The sequence below is a fragment of the Microtus ochrogaster genome, unplaced genomic scaffold (genome assembly GCF_000317375.1).
Source record: "Microtus ochrogaster isolate Prairie Vole_2 unplaced genomic scaffold, MicOch1.0 UNK109, whole genome shotgun sequence".
NCBI classification, from domain to species: domain Eukaryota; kingdom Metazoa; phylum Chordata; class Mammalia; order Rodentia; family Cricetidae; genus Microtus; species Microtus ochrogaster.
Window position 1 is genome coordinate 596,346 of NW_004949207.1, and position 18,593 is coordinate 614,938.

Here is an 18,593-nt window from a genome sequence, read left to right on the forward strand (position 1 = left end):
TTTTTTTTTTTTTTGGGTCAGGGTCTCACTATATAGCCCTAGCTGACCAGGAACTCACTGTGTAGACCAGGCTGACCTTGAACTCACAGAGATACCTGTGCCTTGCTTTTGCCTCCTGAGTGCTAGGATTAAAAGGAATGTGTTAGCACTGCCCACCTTGAGAATTTCATACAGTGTACTTTGGTCGTGTTCGCCCTTCGACTTCTCCTGTATCTACGCTCTTCCTCCTTCTCTTCCTAACCTCACAAACATGAGTTTTCTTCTTCCCCTCACTCCATCAATTTCAGTTAGCTAGTCTTGGGAGTGGGGCCTGGCTTGGAGTGTGGTTGACTTATCACGGGTCAGTCATACCACTAAAGACAACCGACTTTCCCTCTCTCATCAGATATCAAGCTCAATCAAGCACTGGCTGGTCTTCCAGAGGACCTAGTTCCTGACACTCAAACACGATGATGGCTCACAACCATCCATGACTCTAGTTCATGGGGATCTCATACCCTCTTCTGACCCTGCTGGACACTGGCAAAACACCCATACACACAAAATAAAAATAAATCTTATTTTAAAAATGCCAGTAGCTTTTCAGCCAGTAGTGAGAGTTCAGGCCCTTTCCATATTGGATTTGTATCTGGCTTAAGTTTGCACAGATCTTATGCCTGCTGTCACAATCACTGAGTTCATATGTGCAACTGCCCTGTTGTATTAAAAAATAACCTTTTGCATTTCCCCTTCTTTCTCAAACATTCTTGAGCCTTGGGTAGAGGTGTGTGGTAATTCCATGTCCATTAACTAGAATAATGGTATTGTATTTTCCCTTAGGGCCTAAGATCTGTCTACACACAGGTTCTTGGACCCTTTAACAGTGCTAGGTATGGGTTCCATCTCATGGAATGGGCCTTAGATTTCTGACATTTGTTTATTTTTTAAAAATTTTATGTGTATGGGTGTTTTGCTTGCATATATGCCTGTGCACCACATGTATGCTTGGTACTCACAGAGGCCAGAAGAGAGTGCCATATCCTCTGGAACTGGAGTTACAGGTGGTTGTGAGCCACTTTGTGAGCCTTGGGATTGAAACCCAGTCTTCTTCAAGAGCAGCAAGTTCTTTTAACTCCTGAGCTATCTTTCCAGCCCCTTGATGTTTCAGATACAAAGCCCTAAGACTCAGATATTCAGATTTGTTCAGGACCCATGTTGAATACACAGCTGACACGAGGCTAGAGCCCATGTGTGACCCGAAAGTCTGTATTCCACATCCTGATGGCAATTATCCTTTCAGATGCTTTAAGCATAAGAATTATGAAGTCTAGTTGTAAGACGTCAGGATAGGTTAACATAAAGGGACTCTCAACTTTGTTTTCTTTAGGCCCTAAAAAGAAATTTAAGGCTCCTGAAAGCAAGACCTCAGCAATCAACTTACCTGAGGAGAAAGAAATTAAAATTGTATCAGAGTGCCCTACCCCACTAGCTCAGCATGGGGTTCGTCCTTTGGGAAAGGAAGGTCCCGGACCTCAGGAGCCCCTGACACAGGAGGCAGCAAGTTTTCCCCCTGAAGATGATGGTTCCAGTGACCTGGACTTGGAGCAACTCATGGAAGACATTGGAGAGCCAGAGGAGAGAGGAGACTTGCAGCAGAGGGATGGCTCTGATGAGTTCCTGGCGGCCCTTTTTGAGGAATAGCGTGCTCTGGTCCTCCTACATTCTTGAGTAGCCATTAAATGTTGGCATTGTTGACCTGCCAAGTGGTTCTAGTCAGAGCTGTGCAGCCCATGTCAATAAAGCAGGTCTCTGGGCTACTGCTGAGGTGTGCTTCCTTTCCTGTCTCTATGGCAGAATGCCTGCTCTGGAGGGGACAGGAGGCTGGGGACAGCAGCGAGACCCAGACCTGGGGAACCTCCAGGACAGCGTGTCTGTGAGTCCTGGCTCTCCTTCCTGGGAACGACTTGACCTTTGGAAAGCACCATAACCATCTGGTGTTAGTTCCCTGTCTCACACCATCTCTCTAGGGCTATTGCTGATGTCCTGTGCGGTGGTGCATGGGGACCAGTCACAGTGTGTGCTGGTTAAAACTCACAGATGTGGGTGAACATCGTGTGGACAGCTGCCAGCATTTGGAGCATCCCCTGCCTTGGGCCACTCGAAAAAAGTGATAGAGGAGGGGTCCTCAGAGGGCCAGAAGTTACGGGTCACACTAGTGACCCTTAATTAGATTCTTTTAGGCAAATTCTGTAGATATTTTTATTTGTATGAGAAGGGCCTAACAGGTTAGAAAAGGGAACTGGGAGTTTCTCAGTTTCTCTGAGTTCCTGACGTGTGAATTTCTGTCCTGGCCATGGGTATCTGTGACCTGTGAGCGTTTGACTCTGTGGGTATCAGTGGAAGCTGGGAGTCTTCCTACTAGAAGCAAAGGTGACTCTGAGATGGTCACCCAGACCTGCTCATTTGGTCTTTACGATGGAGTATACAGTCTCTTCCTGAAGGTTCTCATGGACAGGCAGGCAGGCTGGTGTTCCTGGGGAGGTCGGGCTTGTGAGGGCAATGGAGGCATACACGATGTTGTTGTCCTGCGAGGGTGGGGGACAGGGCATTAGATAGCAGCAGTGCAGCTGAGGCTCCATAAAGCAGCAGCTGCAGCATGAGTGTCCCCACACCTCTGACCTCCAACCTTCTGCCTCCATCAATACCCCTTAACTCCTTCAGACCTAAGTCTGAATCGCTTACCTTGGGGTTCTCTTTGGCTTCCATATGTTGTCCTAGAGAAAAAGGAACACAGAGTTCTGAAGTCAAGGTGTGTGACAGGAAGGGAGACAGATGGCTGGGAGTTCCAAGCATGAGGTGAGGACCTTGGTTACTTGGGAGGGACAGGGTGAGGGAGGGACAGGGAGAGGGAGGGGAAGGCAAAAACACTGAGGGAGTGCTTGTGTAAGTGCGGGGTCTTGGGAGAAGAAGGCAGAGCCAAGTGTGCAACAGGAAGATGGCAGAATTTACCTTTGGGCTCAACTTGCTCACATTTCTCAGTGTTTTCAATAAGTTCCCTGCATGAGAACAAGATGGGCAACAGATTAGAGGCTAGGCAAGAAAGAATTAAGACATTAGGTGCTAGGCTGGAGAGATGGCCCAGTTAGTAAAGTGCTTGTCACAGAAACATGACGTCCTAACTTCAGACCCCAGAACCTACAAAGCTGGGTGCTGGAGAAGCAGAGACAGGCAGAGAAGTCCCTGGAGTTCACAGGCCATCCTGGACTAACAGATGAGCTCTAGATTCAGTGAAAGACCCTGTCTCAGAAGATGAAGTGGAGGCTGGAGAGATGGTTCAGTTGGCAAAGGGCCTGCTTCCCAAACAAGAAGACCCAAATTTAGATCTCCAAGGACCCATGTAAAAAATACTGGGCACAGTCAGTCAGGCAGTGGTGATTCATGCCTTTAAACCCAGCACTCTGTGAGTTTGAGGCCAACCCGGTCTACAGTTTGTTCCAGGACAGCCAGGGATGTTTACAGATAGAAACCCTGTCCCAAAAAATCAAACCAACAACAAAATGCTCTGGGTACAATGTGCCTGGAGGGAGGGGTGGAGATGGGTGGATCCCTGAAGCTGTTGTCTGCACAGCCCAACCAAACTGATGAGCTTCAGTTAGTGAGAGACCTTACTATAGAGGTCTCAAAATTAATATTAAGTAAAGGTAGGAGAAACTGAGGAGAGTCACAACATAGACCTCTGACCTCCACATACATGCACAAGTGCACACACAAACACAACATACATATAGGAACACAAAATATAATGGAGAGAAACTGAGAAAGAACACCACTGATCTCTGCCTTCTACACACAGGGCACATGTGCACTGCGCGCGCGCGCGCGCGCACACACACACACACACACACACACACACACACACATATATATATATATAACAAGAACATGTAATAACACAGACAAGACTGGGGATGTGGTGCATGCTTATATTCTCAGTGTTCAAGAGGTGGAGACAGGGGGACTCCTGATGTTCACTGGTCAACCAACCAGGTGTAATTGTTGAGTTCCAGACCAGTGTGAGACCCTGTCTCAAAAAAAAAAACCAAAACCCAAATCCCAAGTGGGGTCAGGTGAAATGACTTAGTGGGTAAGACCATGCCATTAAGACTGACAACCTGATGTCATCCCAGGGATCCACAAGGTGGAAGGAAAAAGGCAGCTCTCAGAAGTTGTCCTCTGTTTTCCACATGTGTGCCGTGACAAGCTCATACCCACACATACACATATACACATGCACACAAATAGGTAAAATGCAATAAAAATAATTATTTAAGGTGGATAACACCTGAGAACACACACATGTGCATGCGCATGAGTGTCTGCACACATGCATGCACACACACACTCGAGCACACATGCCCACACACTAGAAGCTGGTTCCCTTTGAGTGGCCTCTGCCATCCTCAATGACTCACGATGGGCATGTTGGTGTTCGGCCTTCTCTGGAAGAGGAATGATAGGCCATTGGTAAGGGGGCCTAGCTGAGGTCTCTTAGCTCTAGCTGAAGGTGAGTCACTCTAGGAAACTGCCTTATGCTGGGCAGGAACAGAGACTAGAAATAGGAAGAACCAATGCTATCCTCTCTCACTTTCTTGATTAAAACTAGAGGGCAAAAAAAATTCAGATCTTCTGGGTAGGTGCTTAGGCTAAGGTCGTGGAAGAAGGGACCTGAGATCAGACTGGAGGAAGGGCATCTGGCCAAAGAAGCCACAAGGAGAGGAAAGAGGGAGGAGCTGGGGATGCAGTGTTGCTCTCAGAGTGCTTGTGTTAATTGACAAGGTCCTGGGTTCCATCCCCAGCCCCTCATAAACCAGGTGTGGTGTGATGCCTGTCATTCCAACAGCTGGGAGGTGAAAAGATCAGAAGTTCAAGGTCACCTTTAGTTTCATAGTCAGTTCAAGGCCAGCCAGGCCAATCTGAGACCCTTTCTCAGAAAAAATGTAGAAGGCTCAGAGCAGGTCATGTGCAATAAGGAAAAGGAAAGACAGGAGAGAAGGGCAGAGAGGTTGGGAGGTGAAGAGAAGAGGGCAAAAGATGTGGAAGACCTAGAACAAAGGATTCCTGGGGAGCGGGGCTCACTGACCACAGAGAAAGGCAGAGGGAAGAAAGGGAAAGATGGGAGAGCTGGTGGAATCCAGGCAGATGTTCAAGGCTGAGAGGAGCCAGAGCCACAGAGAGGGAAGCCTAGGCAATGGAAGGAGAGAAGGAGAAAGACCCCATGAGGCCTGGGGTGGGGGCTGTTCTGGAAGGAGACTCCCTGAGACTCTGCTGCACCCCTTGTCAGTGTGTGAAGCTGGTGGCCCTGAAGAGCATGGCGTCATGGAGGACATGGAGGAAGCAGACAGGATGAGTCAGGGGTGGGGAGATGGGCAGAGCCCTGTGTGCGGTTCTCCATTGCTCTTCTAATACCATTTGAAGGGGCTGGAGAGATGGCTCAGTGGGCAAGAGCACTGGCTGCTCCTGCAGAGGTCAGGATGGGGCTCACCTGGCTGGGGTTTTGGCTTTAGTCCTCTGGCCTGTTGGGGAAGAGACAGTGTCAGTGTGAAATCCGTGCTGATTGTCCATCTGTCCCTCAGCTGTCCTCTATGTTCAGCTCCTTCAGAGGACAGGGGAGCAAAGAGACCGCCCCAGACAGCCAGAGAAGAGCCTAGACTACCTCTGCTGGGCTGCTGTCCCACACAGCAACCCCTCCCCCAAATCCCTGCCAGGTCCAGGCCCCACCCCTGTCTCCTTTGTTCCTTCACCAACCTTGAGTTCCCCCTGACCCAGCACCTGCTTGTCTACTCTGTGTTCTCCCCTCTCCCTTTGTGTGTCCTTAGGAACCGCCTCCTTCTGGATTGTATTTTACTCTACTGGTCTGTTTGTCTTGTTCTGATTTTTTAATTACTATAACTTTTTATTGCCGCTTATTTATTATATGGTAGGGGGTGTACCACAGTTTGTGTGGAGGTCAGAGGACATCTTGCAGGAGTCGGTTCCCTCCACCATGTGGCTCCCAGGTTGGACACCAACACCTTTTACTCTGTTAGGGCAACCATAGCTGTTTAAAAATTATTTATTTATTTAGCTACTGTAGCTTTTAGCATTTTTTTTGTTTGATTTGGTTTTAGAATTTTAAAATGACGTGTGCATGTTTTGGGGTAGATGCACATGAGAGCAGATGCCTGTGGATTCAGGAGAGAGCTTCCTGTAGGCCTGGAGCTGGAGGTGCAGGTGGTTGTAAACTGCCTGATGTGGGTGCTGGGAGCAGAACTCAGTTTCTCTGCAAGAGCAGCCAGTGCTCCTTACTGTGGAGCCATCCCTCCAGCCCCGATATAGACTTCTTGACTGTTTTTTTCCATTTTTTATGAATGAGATGTTCTCTGTTCACCTGTATCCTCTTTCCTTTGACAATGTCACCCACTGTGTTTCGGGGAACAAGTCATTTGGCTCCTTAGTCTTTTTCTCCAAGTGTTTTACATTATAGTTCTTAAGATTTTTATTTGTGTGTGTGTGTGTGTGTGTGATTGTGTGTGTTTCTGTGTGAGGTTGTGTGTGTGTTTGACTGTGTGTGTTTCTGTGTGAGACTGTGTGTGTGTGACTGTGTGTGTTTCTATGTGAGGTTGTATGACTGTGTGTGTGTGAGACTGTGTGTTTCTGTGTGAGGTTGTGTGTGTGTGTGTGTTTGACTGTGTGTGTTTCTGTGTGAGACTGTGTGTGTTTGACTGTGTGTGTTTCTATGTGAGGTTGTATGACTGTGTGTGTGTGAGACTGTGTTTCTGTGTGAGGTTGTGTGTGCCGTCTGTGTTCCCAAGCCCGAGGAGGCCAGAAGAGAGCCCTGGATGCGCAGGAGGCTGTGATCTGCTCCACATGGGTGCTGGAACTGAACTTGGGTCTCTGCAAGAGCAACACATATTCTTAACTCCTGAACCATCTCTCTGTGTCTTCTCTTTTGACTTATAAATAGACATTTTATTATTTATTTATATTTTAGGAGAGCTTTGTCAGATCCACACGGGCACTTCAAATCCATCCCAGACTCAGCTCCTCAGTCTACCCCTGTTTAGGTTTGAAGGAAGAATCGGAACCACAGGCTCACTTGTTTGCACCCTTGGTCATATTGGGGAGGTTATTAAGGAACATTTAGGAGGTGCAGCCTTCTGGTGAGGTGTGTATCACTGGGGGTGTGTTTTGAGAGTGTGTTTTCCCACCTCACTTCCGTTTTCTCCGTGTTTTCTGCACGTGGTTGAGATGTGACCGCTCAGCGTCCTGCTTCACTGCCCCGCCATTATTAACCTTGCTTTGGAGCCGCAAACGAGAATGACCTCTTCCTTCCACAAGGTACTTTTGATGGTGTCATTTTTATCACAGCAGAGGAAAGTGACCGCCATTGCACCCCCTCAGACAGACTTCCTCCTTCAGTCCCCATAGGGCGTGGTGGTTTCATCAAACTGTTTTTAACAAACAAGACTTGTTCCTGTTCTCTGGTCCCTGCGTCAGTCTAACCACTGAGTTTTTGTTTGTTTGAGATCTTCTGCACCCAAGGAGGACTTTGAATGCTGATCCTCCTGCCTGCACCTTCCACACACTGGACTTACAGACAGGCACTACCGCTTGGGCTAGTCTCAGAGTCTGAGAGCTTTTGCCTTGAATTTTACCTGGTCCTGGCCATTCGTCTCCATGGGCAGCCACAGTGGTAACTGACACAGCCTGGCACCTCCAGTCTGTCCTCTATACCCTACGACTGTAAGGTCAGAGTCCAGCGCTGCTCAGGCTGCAGCACCGCCCTTCACCTCTCACAGACTCACTCCTGAGACACGGTGACTCTCCAGCTGACATTCTTCCATCCAGCCCCAGGGTTTCTCTCCTGGGGAGTGACTTATGTCAGAGGGCGTTGGTGGCCACACATCCTGCTCCCTTTCCTCCCTCCTTCCTGGTTTAGGCTTGTGCAGTAAAACCACCCTCATCCTCAGAAGGATAAAGAAAGAGCCCCTTTTGCTATTTAGAGCCTCTGCCATGTTGGTGGGGCCTGGCATCTCTTAGCCCCCCTGCCATGCTGTTGTCTGCCTTTCTGACTGTCCGTGGCATTGATAATTCTTAGTAAACATCTTCCTCCCCAGTAACCTGTCTCAGTGACCCTCTTGAACCCCATATGAGACTTTCCACACAAGCTGATGTCATCATAGCAGGACGCTGAGGTGGCCTCTTTGTTTTGCCTCTGATACCAGAGGCCTGGGGACCTGACTTACAAGGTTCCCCCTGTCATCTCCTGCCTCTCCAGCCAGCACCACACTACTCAAGAGTTCCTGACATGGCCTCCTTTCCTTGAAGGCCAGAGTGTGTCCTACATGACTCCCAGCACTTTCCTGGCTATTCTGTGGAAGGGAGAGGGGTTGAGATAAATTCTCATGGAGTCAAGATCCTCCTGTCTCCACCCCGGTGCACAGACTGAGGTGTGAACCACAGTGGCTGTCATTGTTTTAATTTTTAATTGTATTATATTTATTTATGCACTATGTGTGTGAGTATGCACAGGCCATGGTGTGCGTGTGTCTGAGAACAAGATGAAGAAGTCAGTTCTTTCCTTTGATTGTGTGGGCTCTGAGTAATTTCAGTGTCTTGACCTCCTGAGTCATCTCTGCCTCTGGCTGTCATTATTTATTCTTTGACATTGTATGCAATTTTTCTTCCTCTGAGAGCTTCTCTCACCACCTGTCTCTCTTCTGACCATGTCTGTCAACACCACAGCTCTTTCTAAAATGAACACTCAGTCCTTGGGACCCCTCCCCATCACCCACAGTTACTGGGAAACTGATGTTCATCTACTTAGGATCCTCCAGTTTCAAGCCAGACTTTGGGAAGTGGAGCAATCAATACAGCTGAGCTGAGGCGACTTCCAGTCCCTTCTGCTTTCCCCTCCCCTGGCTCCTCCTGGGCAGGCCCTTTCTCCTCTGATGAGGAAATGACCGAGTTGACAGAGAAGAACTGAGATGTGACTGGACTGTGCGGTTCACAGACTGAACCCTCAGAGGCCTCACCTTGGGAACCGGCTTAAAGCAGATTTCCAGTGGGGTTAGCAGTGCAGGCCTGCAGTCAAGCAAACTGAAACAACAGGAACAAAAAGACCCCCAGATACTCTAAGCAGAAGCCTCAGAGCCTGACTCTGGATTCAAGAGGTCATCAGGGATCTGCCCTGGGGAGGCCAGAAGCCACCCTTAGCTCCTCAAAGGCTGTCACCTTGCTGTTTTTAAAGACAGGGTCTCTCACTGCGACCGAATCTTAACAATTAGGCTAGTGTGCCTAGTCATCAGCCTCGGGAATGATCTTGTCCCCCTGCTCAGCACTGGGACTACAAGGATTGTGGTGATGGATCCTCAAGCTTGCACGGCAAGTACTTTACTGACTGAGCCATCACCTGAGCCCCAGGATCTGAGCTGTCAACAATCCCCTTCGATGACTCTGGTGCAGATTGTCCTTTGGAAATACTCGGGAAGTGTGATGGGGATGCAGTCTGGACACTTACCTTTCCTCCTCTTCCACCTGAGGAACACCATCAATCCCAAAACCCCAGCCAGGAGTACAGCAGCAGCCACTGCCAACCCAACTGTGGTTCCCAGATCCAGGGTCTTATTTTCTCTGCTCATCTGACCTTCTGTGGCCGTGAGGGTGTTTTTGGTGCGTGTAGAAGTTGCAGTGGTGGGGCTTGGAGAGGTGGTCCTGGGGGCTGGGAAGAGATAAAGGAAGTCAGCATGAACTTCCCCAGTAGGAGTGAAGATTCTAGAGATGCCTCTGCAGCACTCTTTGCCGTCAGACACTGAAGCAATGGACTCCAAGGAACTGGAGACACCCAAGGAGTCTCAAGCTGGGAGAAGGAAAAGGCAAAGCTTGGAGCCAGCCAGTAAAGAACTGATCTCCCAGAAAGAGAGTTCACACAGTTCTGACAGCTCCTCAGATCACCTTGCAGGAGAGACTGGAGACAGAGAATGATGGCTCACTGTGGGCGGGGCCACACCGGAACTGGGACTGCTTAGCTGTGCTTATGTCTTGTCTTCTATTTAGGCCTAAACCTCAGGTCAGGATGTGTCAAATCCCAAATATGGAGTTGGGGGTTGTGACTGGACCTCCTTGTTTCTCCTCCAATCTGGTCAAGCTGAGCGCTGGAAGCTGTGACATCATAGAGTAATTGCCCAGTCATCTTTTCAGGAGAGACTTATCAGAACCAAGGGATCCACTCAGGGCTAAACCCAAAAGCAAGGCTTTTGCGTTCTTGCTTTGTGAACAAAGTGTCTGTCCTTTGCTATAGATTTTTCACTGTAGCTGGCTTCCCTTCTGTTACATATTTGGGAGTTAATTCCCTAATTCAGAACAGTTTCCCGCTGCCAGGCCTTGTTCCTCCTAGGTAAGCGCAGAGATCTGACTTCCTGCAATTACCTTTATCAGCAGGCATCTGGTCAGGGCTTCGGGTCCAGGCATAGAGCATCACCTGCCCAAGCTGCTGCCCTGTTTTTACCCCACATAAAAGATTCTTACCTCCTATGCTCACCTTCACCTCGGTTCACTGATGACTTTAATTCAGGACTCTCAAGGGCAGCAGGAGAAATAATTAACTGCAACCCAGAGAAAGACCCACAACACCAGGATCACAATGACTGATGACAGCGTAGCCCAGAAGCATAATTTAGAGACCTGGTTGTCATCTTGGTTTAGAGCAGTGAGTCTAACTCCAGACCTAGACCATAGAAACTGCAGCCTCTGGTGTGTTGCTATCTGATCAAGAGCCATCAGCTTCTCCCTGACTGTTTACTTATGTTACCTGGTATCCCCTACGCATGCTGGGAGAAAAGAAGTGCCATGCTGATTTAACAAATCGCTGCCCTGTCCATAATTTTACTAAAATAAACCTTTTAGCTCTTTCTACCACCTAAAAATGTACTGTAGCTCAGTAACCTTCCCCTCCAGAATCCTATGATGATTTAAAGATTTAATTCCTTTCTTAACTACCTTTCTCCATTAAGGAGTCTCTCTCTCTCTCTCTCTCTCTCTCTCTCTCTCTCTCTCTCTCTCTCTCTCTCTGAAAACCCTTCCCAGACTTTCTATGGGGCAAAAGAACTCTGGCCCTGGAACCTGCCAGAACTGGGGAATTGCTGGTTTTCAGGATATATGTGACTAGGAACATTTGTAGAACAGGTAGAACTGAGAACAATGTAGAACAAGGACCAAGGGAGAACAAGAGGAACAATGAGAAATGATGGATTGAAGAGAGAATAAAGAATCGTGGATAGATGGAAGCTGTTGGGAGTAGACTCTTGACCCTCAGATCTTTCCCCTCATATGTTTAGCCCCCCTTTAGCTCATCCTGACATCTTTAATTGAACCCTGAATAGGGAAGTCTTAAAGGCAAGAACTTTAAGGCTCCCTAAGCTGAGAACGCCTCTTTCCTCTGTTTTTCACTGTGACCTGTCTCTGAAATTGTCCTGTCGAGGACAGGGGGCCAAGCCTGGCTTGTTAGACTGCCAGGGCCAGGCTCAGACCCTACACTCAAGTAATAAGTAGATTGTTCTTCAATTATGGGAATGGACAGACAGACATGCGTATCCTGTCTTCTTTAGAGGATGCAGGATGGGGAGCAGCTCCTAGAAGCTCACACAGGAAGAAGGGAACTGAGGCTGAGGCTGAGATCGGGTGAGCAATGACAACTCTACTTCCTGGTAGGAACATCCTCAGACGCTCATGTCATCCCTTACAAAGAGAAATCTCTAAGTCACACAGATCTAAACAGTCATTTTCTAGTAACAGTCCTTGTTAGAGCAGAAGTAGCCTGCCAGGGTGGACAAGGCTGCTCCTTAGACGTGAGTTATTGAACAAATTCTCAGTGTCAGGCACGGTTTGCCTCCCTATACGTTATAGGTGAGCGAGGTTCAGAATCTCAATACACACTATTGTGATTGCTCTTGGTTGCCCACCCCAGCTAGATGATAAGAACCTATTGCTTACAATGCTGCTTGCTTTTGATGTAGATACCATGGGAAATATATTGTAAAATGTATGAAATATTTAATCAAATACTACTAAAAATCTTTTTGCCATTTGTTTAATATGTGTCTCTGTGTGTGTAGTATGTGTCTGCTGAGTGTTCATTCATGCACCTATTCACACAAGCACATGAGCACACACACACACACACACACACACACACGCACACACACAGAGGATAGAGATGTGCACATGAACATGCATGTGGGGACAGAAGAGGATTCTGTGTCCTCTTACAACCTTCTCCATCTCTTCCTCAGGGGCAGCTTCTCTCTGTGAAATGGGGGCTCAAGCATCAGCTAGACGGAAAATCAACAAACTCAGCAATTCTCCTGCCTCCACCTCCTTGGTGTCACAGTATATGTAGGGACATCCAGCTTCCTCCGTGGGTGATGGGATTTGAACTTTGGTCTTCACAATCACAAAGCCACTGCTCTTAGCCACTCTTAACATTTATTTAAAGATGGGGTCCACATAGCCCAGACTGGCCTTGAACTTGCTGTGTAGCTAATGACCTTAGACTCCTGATCTCTTCCCCTCCACCTTCCACTGGGATCACAGGTTTGCACCACCCCACTTAAAAATGTCACCTTTAAGCTGACTTTGGTGGAGCACACCTTAAACTGTGCATTCGAGAGGCAGAGACAGGCAGATCTCTGTGAGTTCAAGGCCCATCTAGTCTACACAGCAAGTTCTCAGCCAGCTAGGGCTACATAGTGAGACCCTGCCTCAGGTATAAATGTATGTTATATATGGTATATCATTTGAACTCTGCAATATGCGGTCCAGTGGCTTACAGCGCATTCATTTTGAGGAGCCTGAGCAGCCATCATTACTATTCAGTTCCAGACTCTTTAATATATAAAGAATTTTCTCTGTTGCCCTAATCTTAACAGGGAGTAGGCAAACATGTGTGTATACTTAGGTGTGTGTATATGCACACATATCTATGCTTATATATTACCTTCTTTCCCAGAATGTCCCAAAAGAACAAAACAAAAAACAAAGTTGTTGGAAATGTTGGGTTGAGTAATGACTGAGAGGGAAGGAGTCTCATCGGCCACTGTCATGGATAAGGTAGAGTCACTAAGGAAGTGCAGTTCCGAGAGGAGAAAAGGCAGGCCAGCAACTGTGGAGATTGTTCAGTCCAGAAAGCACTTGCCCTGTGCTTTGGTTAGTTATCCTGTCAATTTGACAAAGCTGTAGTTATCTGGGAAGGGGATCTCAGCTGTGAAAATGCCTCCATCAGATTGCCCATAGGCACGTCTGTAGGGCATTTTCTTGATTTGATTGACGTGGGAGGGCACAGCTCACTGTGGGTGGTGCTATGTCTGGGCTGGTGGTCTTGGATGCTTTAATCAAAGCAGGCTGAACAAGCCCAGTAATCAGCCCCCCTCCATGGCTTCTGCTTCAGTTCCTCTTCCAGGTTCCTGCCTGGAATTCCTGCCTAGCCTTCTCCTGATGATGGAATGTGATAGGCGTGTGTAAGCCACAATGAACCTTTTCCTTCCCAGTGCTTTGATCACGGTGCTTAGCACAATGATAGAAACTCCTACTAGGACACCTCTGAAGCACAAACACCTGAGTTGAATCCCCAGGGACCTGTGCCTGTCTCCATGTAATCCCAGCACTGCAGAGGGAAGACGGGATCTGGGGCTCACTGCCAGCTGGCCTAGCCCACTTGGTGAGTTCCAGGCTAGAGAAAGGCACCCCTCCATAAAATAGGAGGAAAGAAAAATGGTAGGAAGAGAGGGAGAAAGGAAGGAAGGAAGGAAGGAAGAAAGAAAAAAACAAACAAAGAAAGAAAGAGAAAGAATTGAAAGGCATAATGTGCCCAGGGAAAGGTTTCCGAGGTTGTTACCTGGCCTTCACATGTATGTCCACACAGACACTTGCTTGTAAATATGTAACCACACTGACATGCACATACACATAAATTTAAAAAAATTAATAAAAATAAAGAATCAGAGTTAATAGAGAAAACACCTGCTGTGACTTTTGTTCCCATCAGAACCCACATAAAAATCCAGATGTGGTGAGCATCTGCAACTGCAGCCCTGCTTTGGGGAGACAGGACCAGAGATGGGAGAATCACAGGGAGGCTGTCTGGGCAGACATCTTGCACTCCATGGTGAGGAAACACAACAGGGGGAGACCCTGCCTCAAAGCAAGTTGGAAAAAGAGTACTGACTCCCAAAAGTCCTCTGACCCTGCCACTGAGACACCCACATGCCTGTGCACACACAAACAGGAAGTACAATTAAAAATGAAGACACAGTGGAACAGAATGGGATAGACAGACCAGAAACGCATGCTGTTTTACATGAGATTTTAAAAACCAGATCAGTGTATTTACGGCTGTCAGCTTGCTGTTTTTGTGGGACTCCTAACAGTGGGAGTGGGTGTGTCTCTGACTATTTTGCCTGCTCTTGGCACTCTTTTGCTCCTATTGGGTTGTCTTGTCCAGCCTATCATGATAGCAGGATTTTGCCATGCCTTGTTGTGTCTTGCTTTGTCCAGTTTGAGTGTTGTTTCTTGGAGAGGTCTGCTGTTTTCTGATGATGAAACAGGTGGGGGATGTTGATTGATTTGGGGGAGAGGGCAAATGTAGGGGATGGAAGGAGTGAAGGGAGGGGAAACTGTGGTTTGGATGTATTGTATGAGAGAATAATCTATTTTGAGAGAGAAGAGAGAGAGAGAGAGAGAGAGAGAGAGAGAGAGAGAGAGAGAGAGAGAGAGAGAAACCACCAGGGGTCTTTTGCTTAGACATGAAAAAGAAAAATTGAAAAGGAAAGTATTATTGAATTTGACACAAAAATGAAATTAAACCAATCACAGGGTTCTTTCTCAATACTTGTTTCTTTTTTTGTTTTGTTTTGTTTTGTTTTGTTTTGTTTTGGTTTTTTGAGACAGGGTTTCTCTGTGGCTTTGGAGCCTGTCCTGGAACTAGCTCTTGTAGACCAGGCTGGTCTCGAACTCACAGAGATCCACCTGCCTCTGCCTCCCGAGTGCTGGGATTAAAGGCGTGCGCCACCACCGCCCGGCCCTCAATACTTGTTTCAAATATTTTTCTGGTTGTGATTTCTTGGCACTAAATGTGGGAATTTTGGTCGGATAAACACAATTCTTTTGTGGTCTGTGGATGTAGCTCAGTTGGTAGAGAGCTTGCCTAGTGTGCACGAGGCCTTGAGTCCCATCTCAGGCAGCACACAGGAGTGGTGACACACCCTAGTGATCCCAGCACAGGGGAAGGGTCCCAAGTTCAAGGTCATCCTTAGCCATATAGCAAGTTTGAGGGTAACCTGGGCTACATGAGACTCTATCTTAAGAGATCAAAAGAAAAAAAAACCATGTCTTTTTATCATTAATTTTAACATTTTACGAACAATGGGCAGGAATATTTAGTTAATGAATTAAATGTAGAAATTCTGATGGAAGAACCCATAGTGGCCGTGAGGTGTTAACTCAATGGCAGAGCCCTGGTCTAGCCTGCAAGTGGCCTTGGGGACCATCTGAAATCCTGCTAGAGAAGAAATCATGGTGTGTCTGACAAAAGCAGAGACAGGCATGGCTGCCTTAAATTGAGATTTCTACCAAGCACCTCAGATTATGTCGAGGGCCAGGAGAAATTAAGAAAGGAGGAAGAGGAAGGAGGTTGAGAAGAACAGGGATCTCAGAAAAGGCCGTTTAGGGAAACGTGTAGGAGGCACAGGAGACGCAGACGTAAGGCGGCCTGGCCAGCTCTGGCTGTGGACTTTATCCTGAGCCAGCACAGGGGTTAAGATGAGGAGTGGTTGGCCAGGGAGAGGCAGGTGGGTCTAACCTGGAAGGGACAAACCCATTTATCAGTGCACCCTGAGAACTGGCAATGCAATTAGAGATAATTGATTATTATTTGGCTGTTAATTTATATTTTATTTTTTAGACATTTATTTTTATTAAATTTTAACATAACATAATGTTGCATGTGTGTGTGTGTGTGTGTGTGTGTGTGTGTGTGTGTGTGTGTCAGAGATTAACCTTAGTTGTTCCCTCCTCAGATATCATACACCTTGTTTGTAATTCAGGCCATGTGAGCCCCTGTAACCGCAACACCATGGGAGATAGGGACAAGAGGATCAATGCAGCTTCATAGCCCTTCAGCCTAGCCCAGAACAGTGAGCTCCAGGTTCAGTGAGAGACCCTGCCTCAAGGGAATAAAGTCTTACTAGAGGAGAATTCCCAGTGCCGCACTCTGGACTTTCCAAGCACAAAAAGGGGCATATGTGTACACACACACATACACGAACACACAAACACATACATGTATGCTTACATCATATATACATGGCCCATGAAATCAAGATAGAAGGGAGGCAAACAATAGAATGAACTTCAGCAGAGACCATGTGTCTATATTTGAGAGATGCTCGGAGGTAAAGGGTCCTTGTGGGGTCTGTTGGTCACCAGCATGACCTGGGGCAGGGGTTGAATTCTGCTGGTCTCCATGTCTCTCTCTGTATAATGACCATGAGAGTGCCCAGCAGTGGTGACAGGTGGCAGGGGCAATGCCCACACGGTGACTAGGCTGGGCCTGCTGCACTTGGTGTGGAAGCTGAAGTCACAGCTGCCACAGAGGAGGTGAAGCGACCAGAAGACCTGATCATGGTGAGAACGTGAGGGAGAAGAGGGAACTGAGGGAGGGGAAAATAAAACTTGAGCAGGAGAGGTGAGAGCTGTGTCTTAGAGAAGTAGGGGGACCCAGAGGTGGAGGGGTATACATGGGGACCCAAAGGCACCCTCTGTGGAAGGCGTGAGATATAGTGTAAACCAGGAATTAAAGGAGACTCTGGCACAGCACCAAGTGAAGGCTGCTCCATCCTGGAGAGGCCACACCCACATGGATTTCTGGTAGAAAGGGTAGGGGTGATAAAGGCAGTACTGTAGTTGGGAGAAAGGAGCATCTGGGAACAGCTGAGGCCCGGGAGTGGGGTGGGATCTGAGGGGACAGGGAGGGGGCAGCTCAGAGAGAGCAGCTAAGGGTTGTGGATGGTTGTGGGGAAGAGGAAAGAGAATGATGGCAGAGCTCTGGGGAGGGGACAGAACACACAAGAGAGAATCTGTGGGAAGGATCAGAAATGTCGGATCTCTAATAACATCTATGGTATGAGGAAGCCAGGGCCACAGGGCTGACCTGGGATGTGCTTACCACGGGTGATGGTGAGATAGGTCCCTTTGATCGACTGAAAAACTTCCACGCGCTTTGTCGTTTTCAAACAAACTCTGCCGAAGTACACTGTCTGGTCCTTCTCCTTTAAGTCCAGGATTCTGAGGACTCCGGATGTCTGAGGCTGTGTCCAGTTCAGGATGAACCGGTCCTTGAAATGCTCATGGATGAAACCCGAGGAAGAGTTGTAGATCAATTCCCCATGGAACTGCTGCCATCTCCAGAGAATCCACATCTGTGGATCCTTTGCCAACTCCCAGGGGAAGTAGAAGGAGAAGGGGATCTCGATGGAGCCGCCCTGCACACCAGAGAGGTTTTCTGGTTGGTTGACACCAAACGTATTTACTCTGTTGGATCCTGCTGAGTTCCCTGAGAAGGATGGGGAAGAATCTGAAGCCACTTTAGGGATGGAATGGACAACCCAGAGCTTCCTGAGCCATCATCCATAGGCAGGTGTGGGACACAGGGGAGGACTGTCCCTATGTCCCACTGTCCTATATGGGACAGGACAGATGGGGAAAGGTTGGGCTGAACCAACTCTGAGGATGAGCTTTCTCTTGAGGCACAGAGCACAGGCTGGCTCCTAGAGCAGTTGCTTCCCCACATGGGAGCCGACTCTTCCCAGCCCCACTCACCCCTCCTGTGGCTAAGTTCCCAGTAGTGAGGTCCCCACAACTCACCAGCTTGCAGGCAGCCTGCTGGCAGCAGCAGAAGCAGGACCCAGGCCATGTCTGGAATTCCGACAGGAAATGAGACCAGCAGAGCCATCGGAAAGGAGAGGAGGCCCCGTCAGGGATCCTCGGGTACTAAGGAGTCAGGAGAGAATCAGGGTAAAGTGATCCACATTCCATGGGTCTTCTCATGTGGAGGACTGAGTGGGGGCAGGACCTCCCCACCTCCACCTCCTTGTGGCCAGCAACTTCCTTTATCATTCTGGCTTCTTCTTTCCCATGTTGCACAAGATCTGCCTTTGTGGTCTCTGAGAAGATGACTGTGCCCATGAGCTCAGCCCCCATTTTTTTCTGGAAGATGCAGCCTTGACCTCTGCATGCCGGGCTCTCCTCTCTTCCACCCTGACCTCCTGTCTCATGCAGTCTTTCCCATTCCCTATGCAGCTGCAATCACTGTTTCCTCAGCTCCCATTTCCTCCACTGCTGCCCTCCCCCCAGTCTGTTTCTCACTATGGCTCCCCTCGTGCTGGTTGTCTGTGTCTTTCTCTCTAATGATCATAGGTGAAGAACTGGTCAGTTTCGGTTCACGTCAGACACAGTGAGAAAGGAGGCGATGAGGAAACATATTCAGTCCTCAGCCCTAGTATGGTGACCCCACCTTTATCTGC

The 18,593-nt window shown here is 48.1% G+C and overlaps 2 protein-coding genes across 2 annotated transcripts in view; one reads left to right on the forward strand and one right to left on the reverse strand.

Annotated features, from left to right (window-relative positions):
• The window catches only part of Zcwpw1 (zinc finger CW-type and PWWP domain containing 1), a 32,663-nt gene extending 30,945 nt beyond the window's left edge, over positions 1 to 1,718 (forward strand). Inside the window, exon 17 of the mRNA XM_005371459.3 lies at positions 1,367 to 1,718. Within this exon, the coding sequence (XP_005371516.1) occupies positions 1,367 to 1,680 (314 nt within the window). The 3' untranslated portion in view covers positions 1,681 to 1,718. The remainder of the gene's footprint in view (positions 1 to 1,366) is intronic.
• A 646-nt stretch (positions 1,719 to 2,364) lies between these two features.
• Pilra (paired immunoglobin like type 2 receptor alpha) lies at positions 2,365 to 18,022 on the reverse strand. Its single transcript, XM_005371469.3, has 7 exons — positions 17,935 to 18,022; positions 17,237 to 17,623; positions 9,539 to 9,739; positions 5,522 to 5,552; positions 2,989 to 3,035; positions 2,722 to 2,753; positions 2,365 to 2,564 (listed from the first exon to the last, which is right to left on the reverse strand). Exons 1-7 carry the CDS (start codon positions 18,020 to 18,022, stop codon positions 2,439 to 2,441), a joined length of 912 nt encoding a protein of 303 aa, XP_005371526.1. The 3' UTR covers positions 2,365 to 2,438.
• Positions 18,023 to 18,593: the final 571 nt, after the last annotated feature.

Coding starts and splice junctions, on each gene's coding strand:
- Pilra (XM_005371469.3), bottom strand. CDS start 18,022: ATGGCTCTGCTGGTCTCATTTCCTGTCGGAATTCCAGACATGGCCTGG. Junction 3,036..5,521: donor AAAGCCAAAACCCCAGCCAG/GTGAGCCCCATC, acceptor GTTCTCATGCAG/GGAACTTATTGAAAACACTG. Junction 2,754..2,988: donor TGAGCAAGTTGAGCCCAAAG/GTAAATTCTGCC, acceptor CTTTTTCTCTAG/GACAACATATGGAAGCCAAA.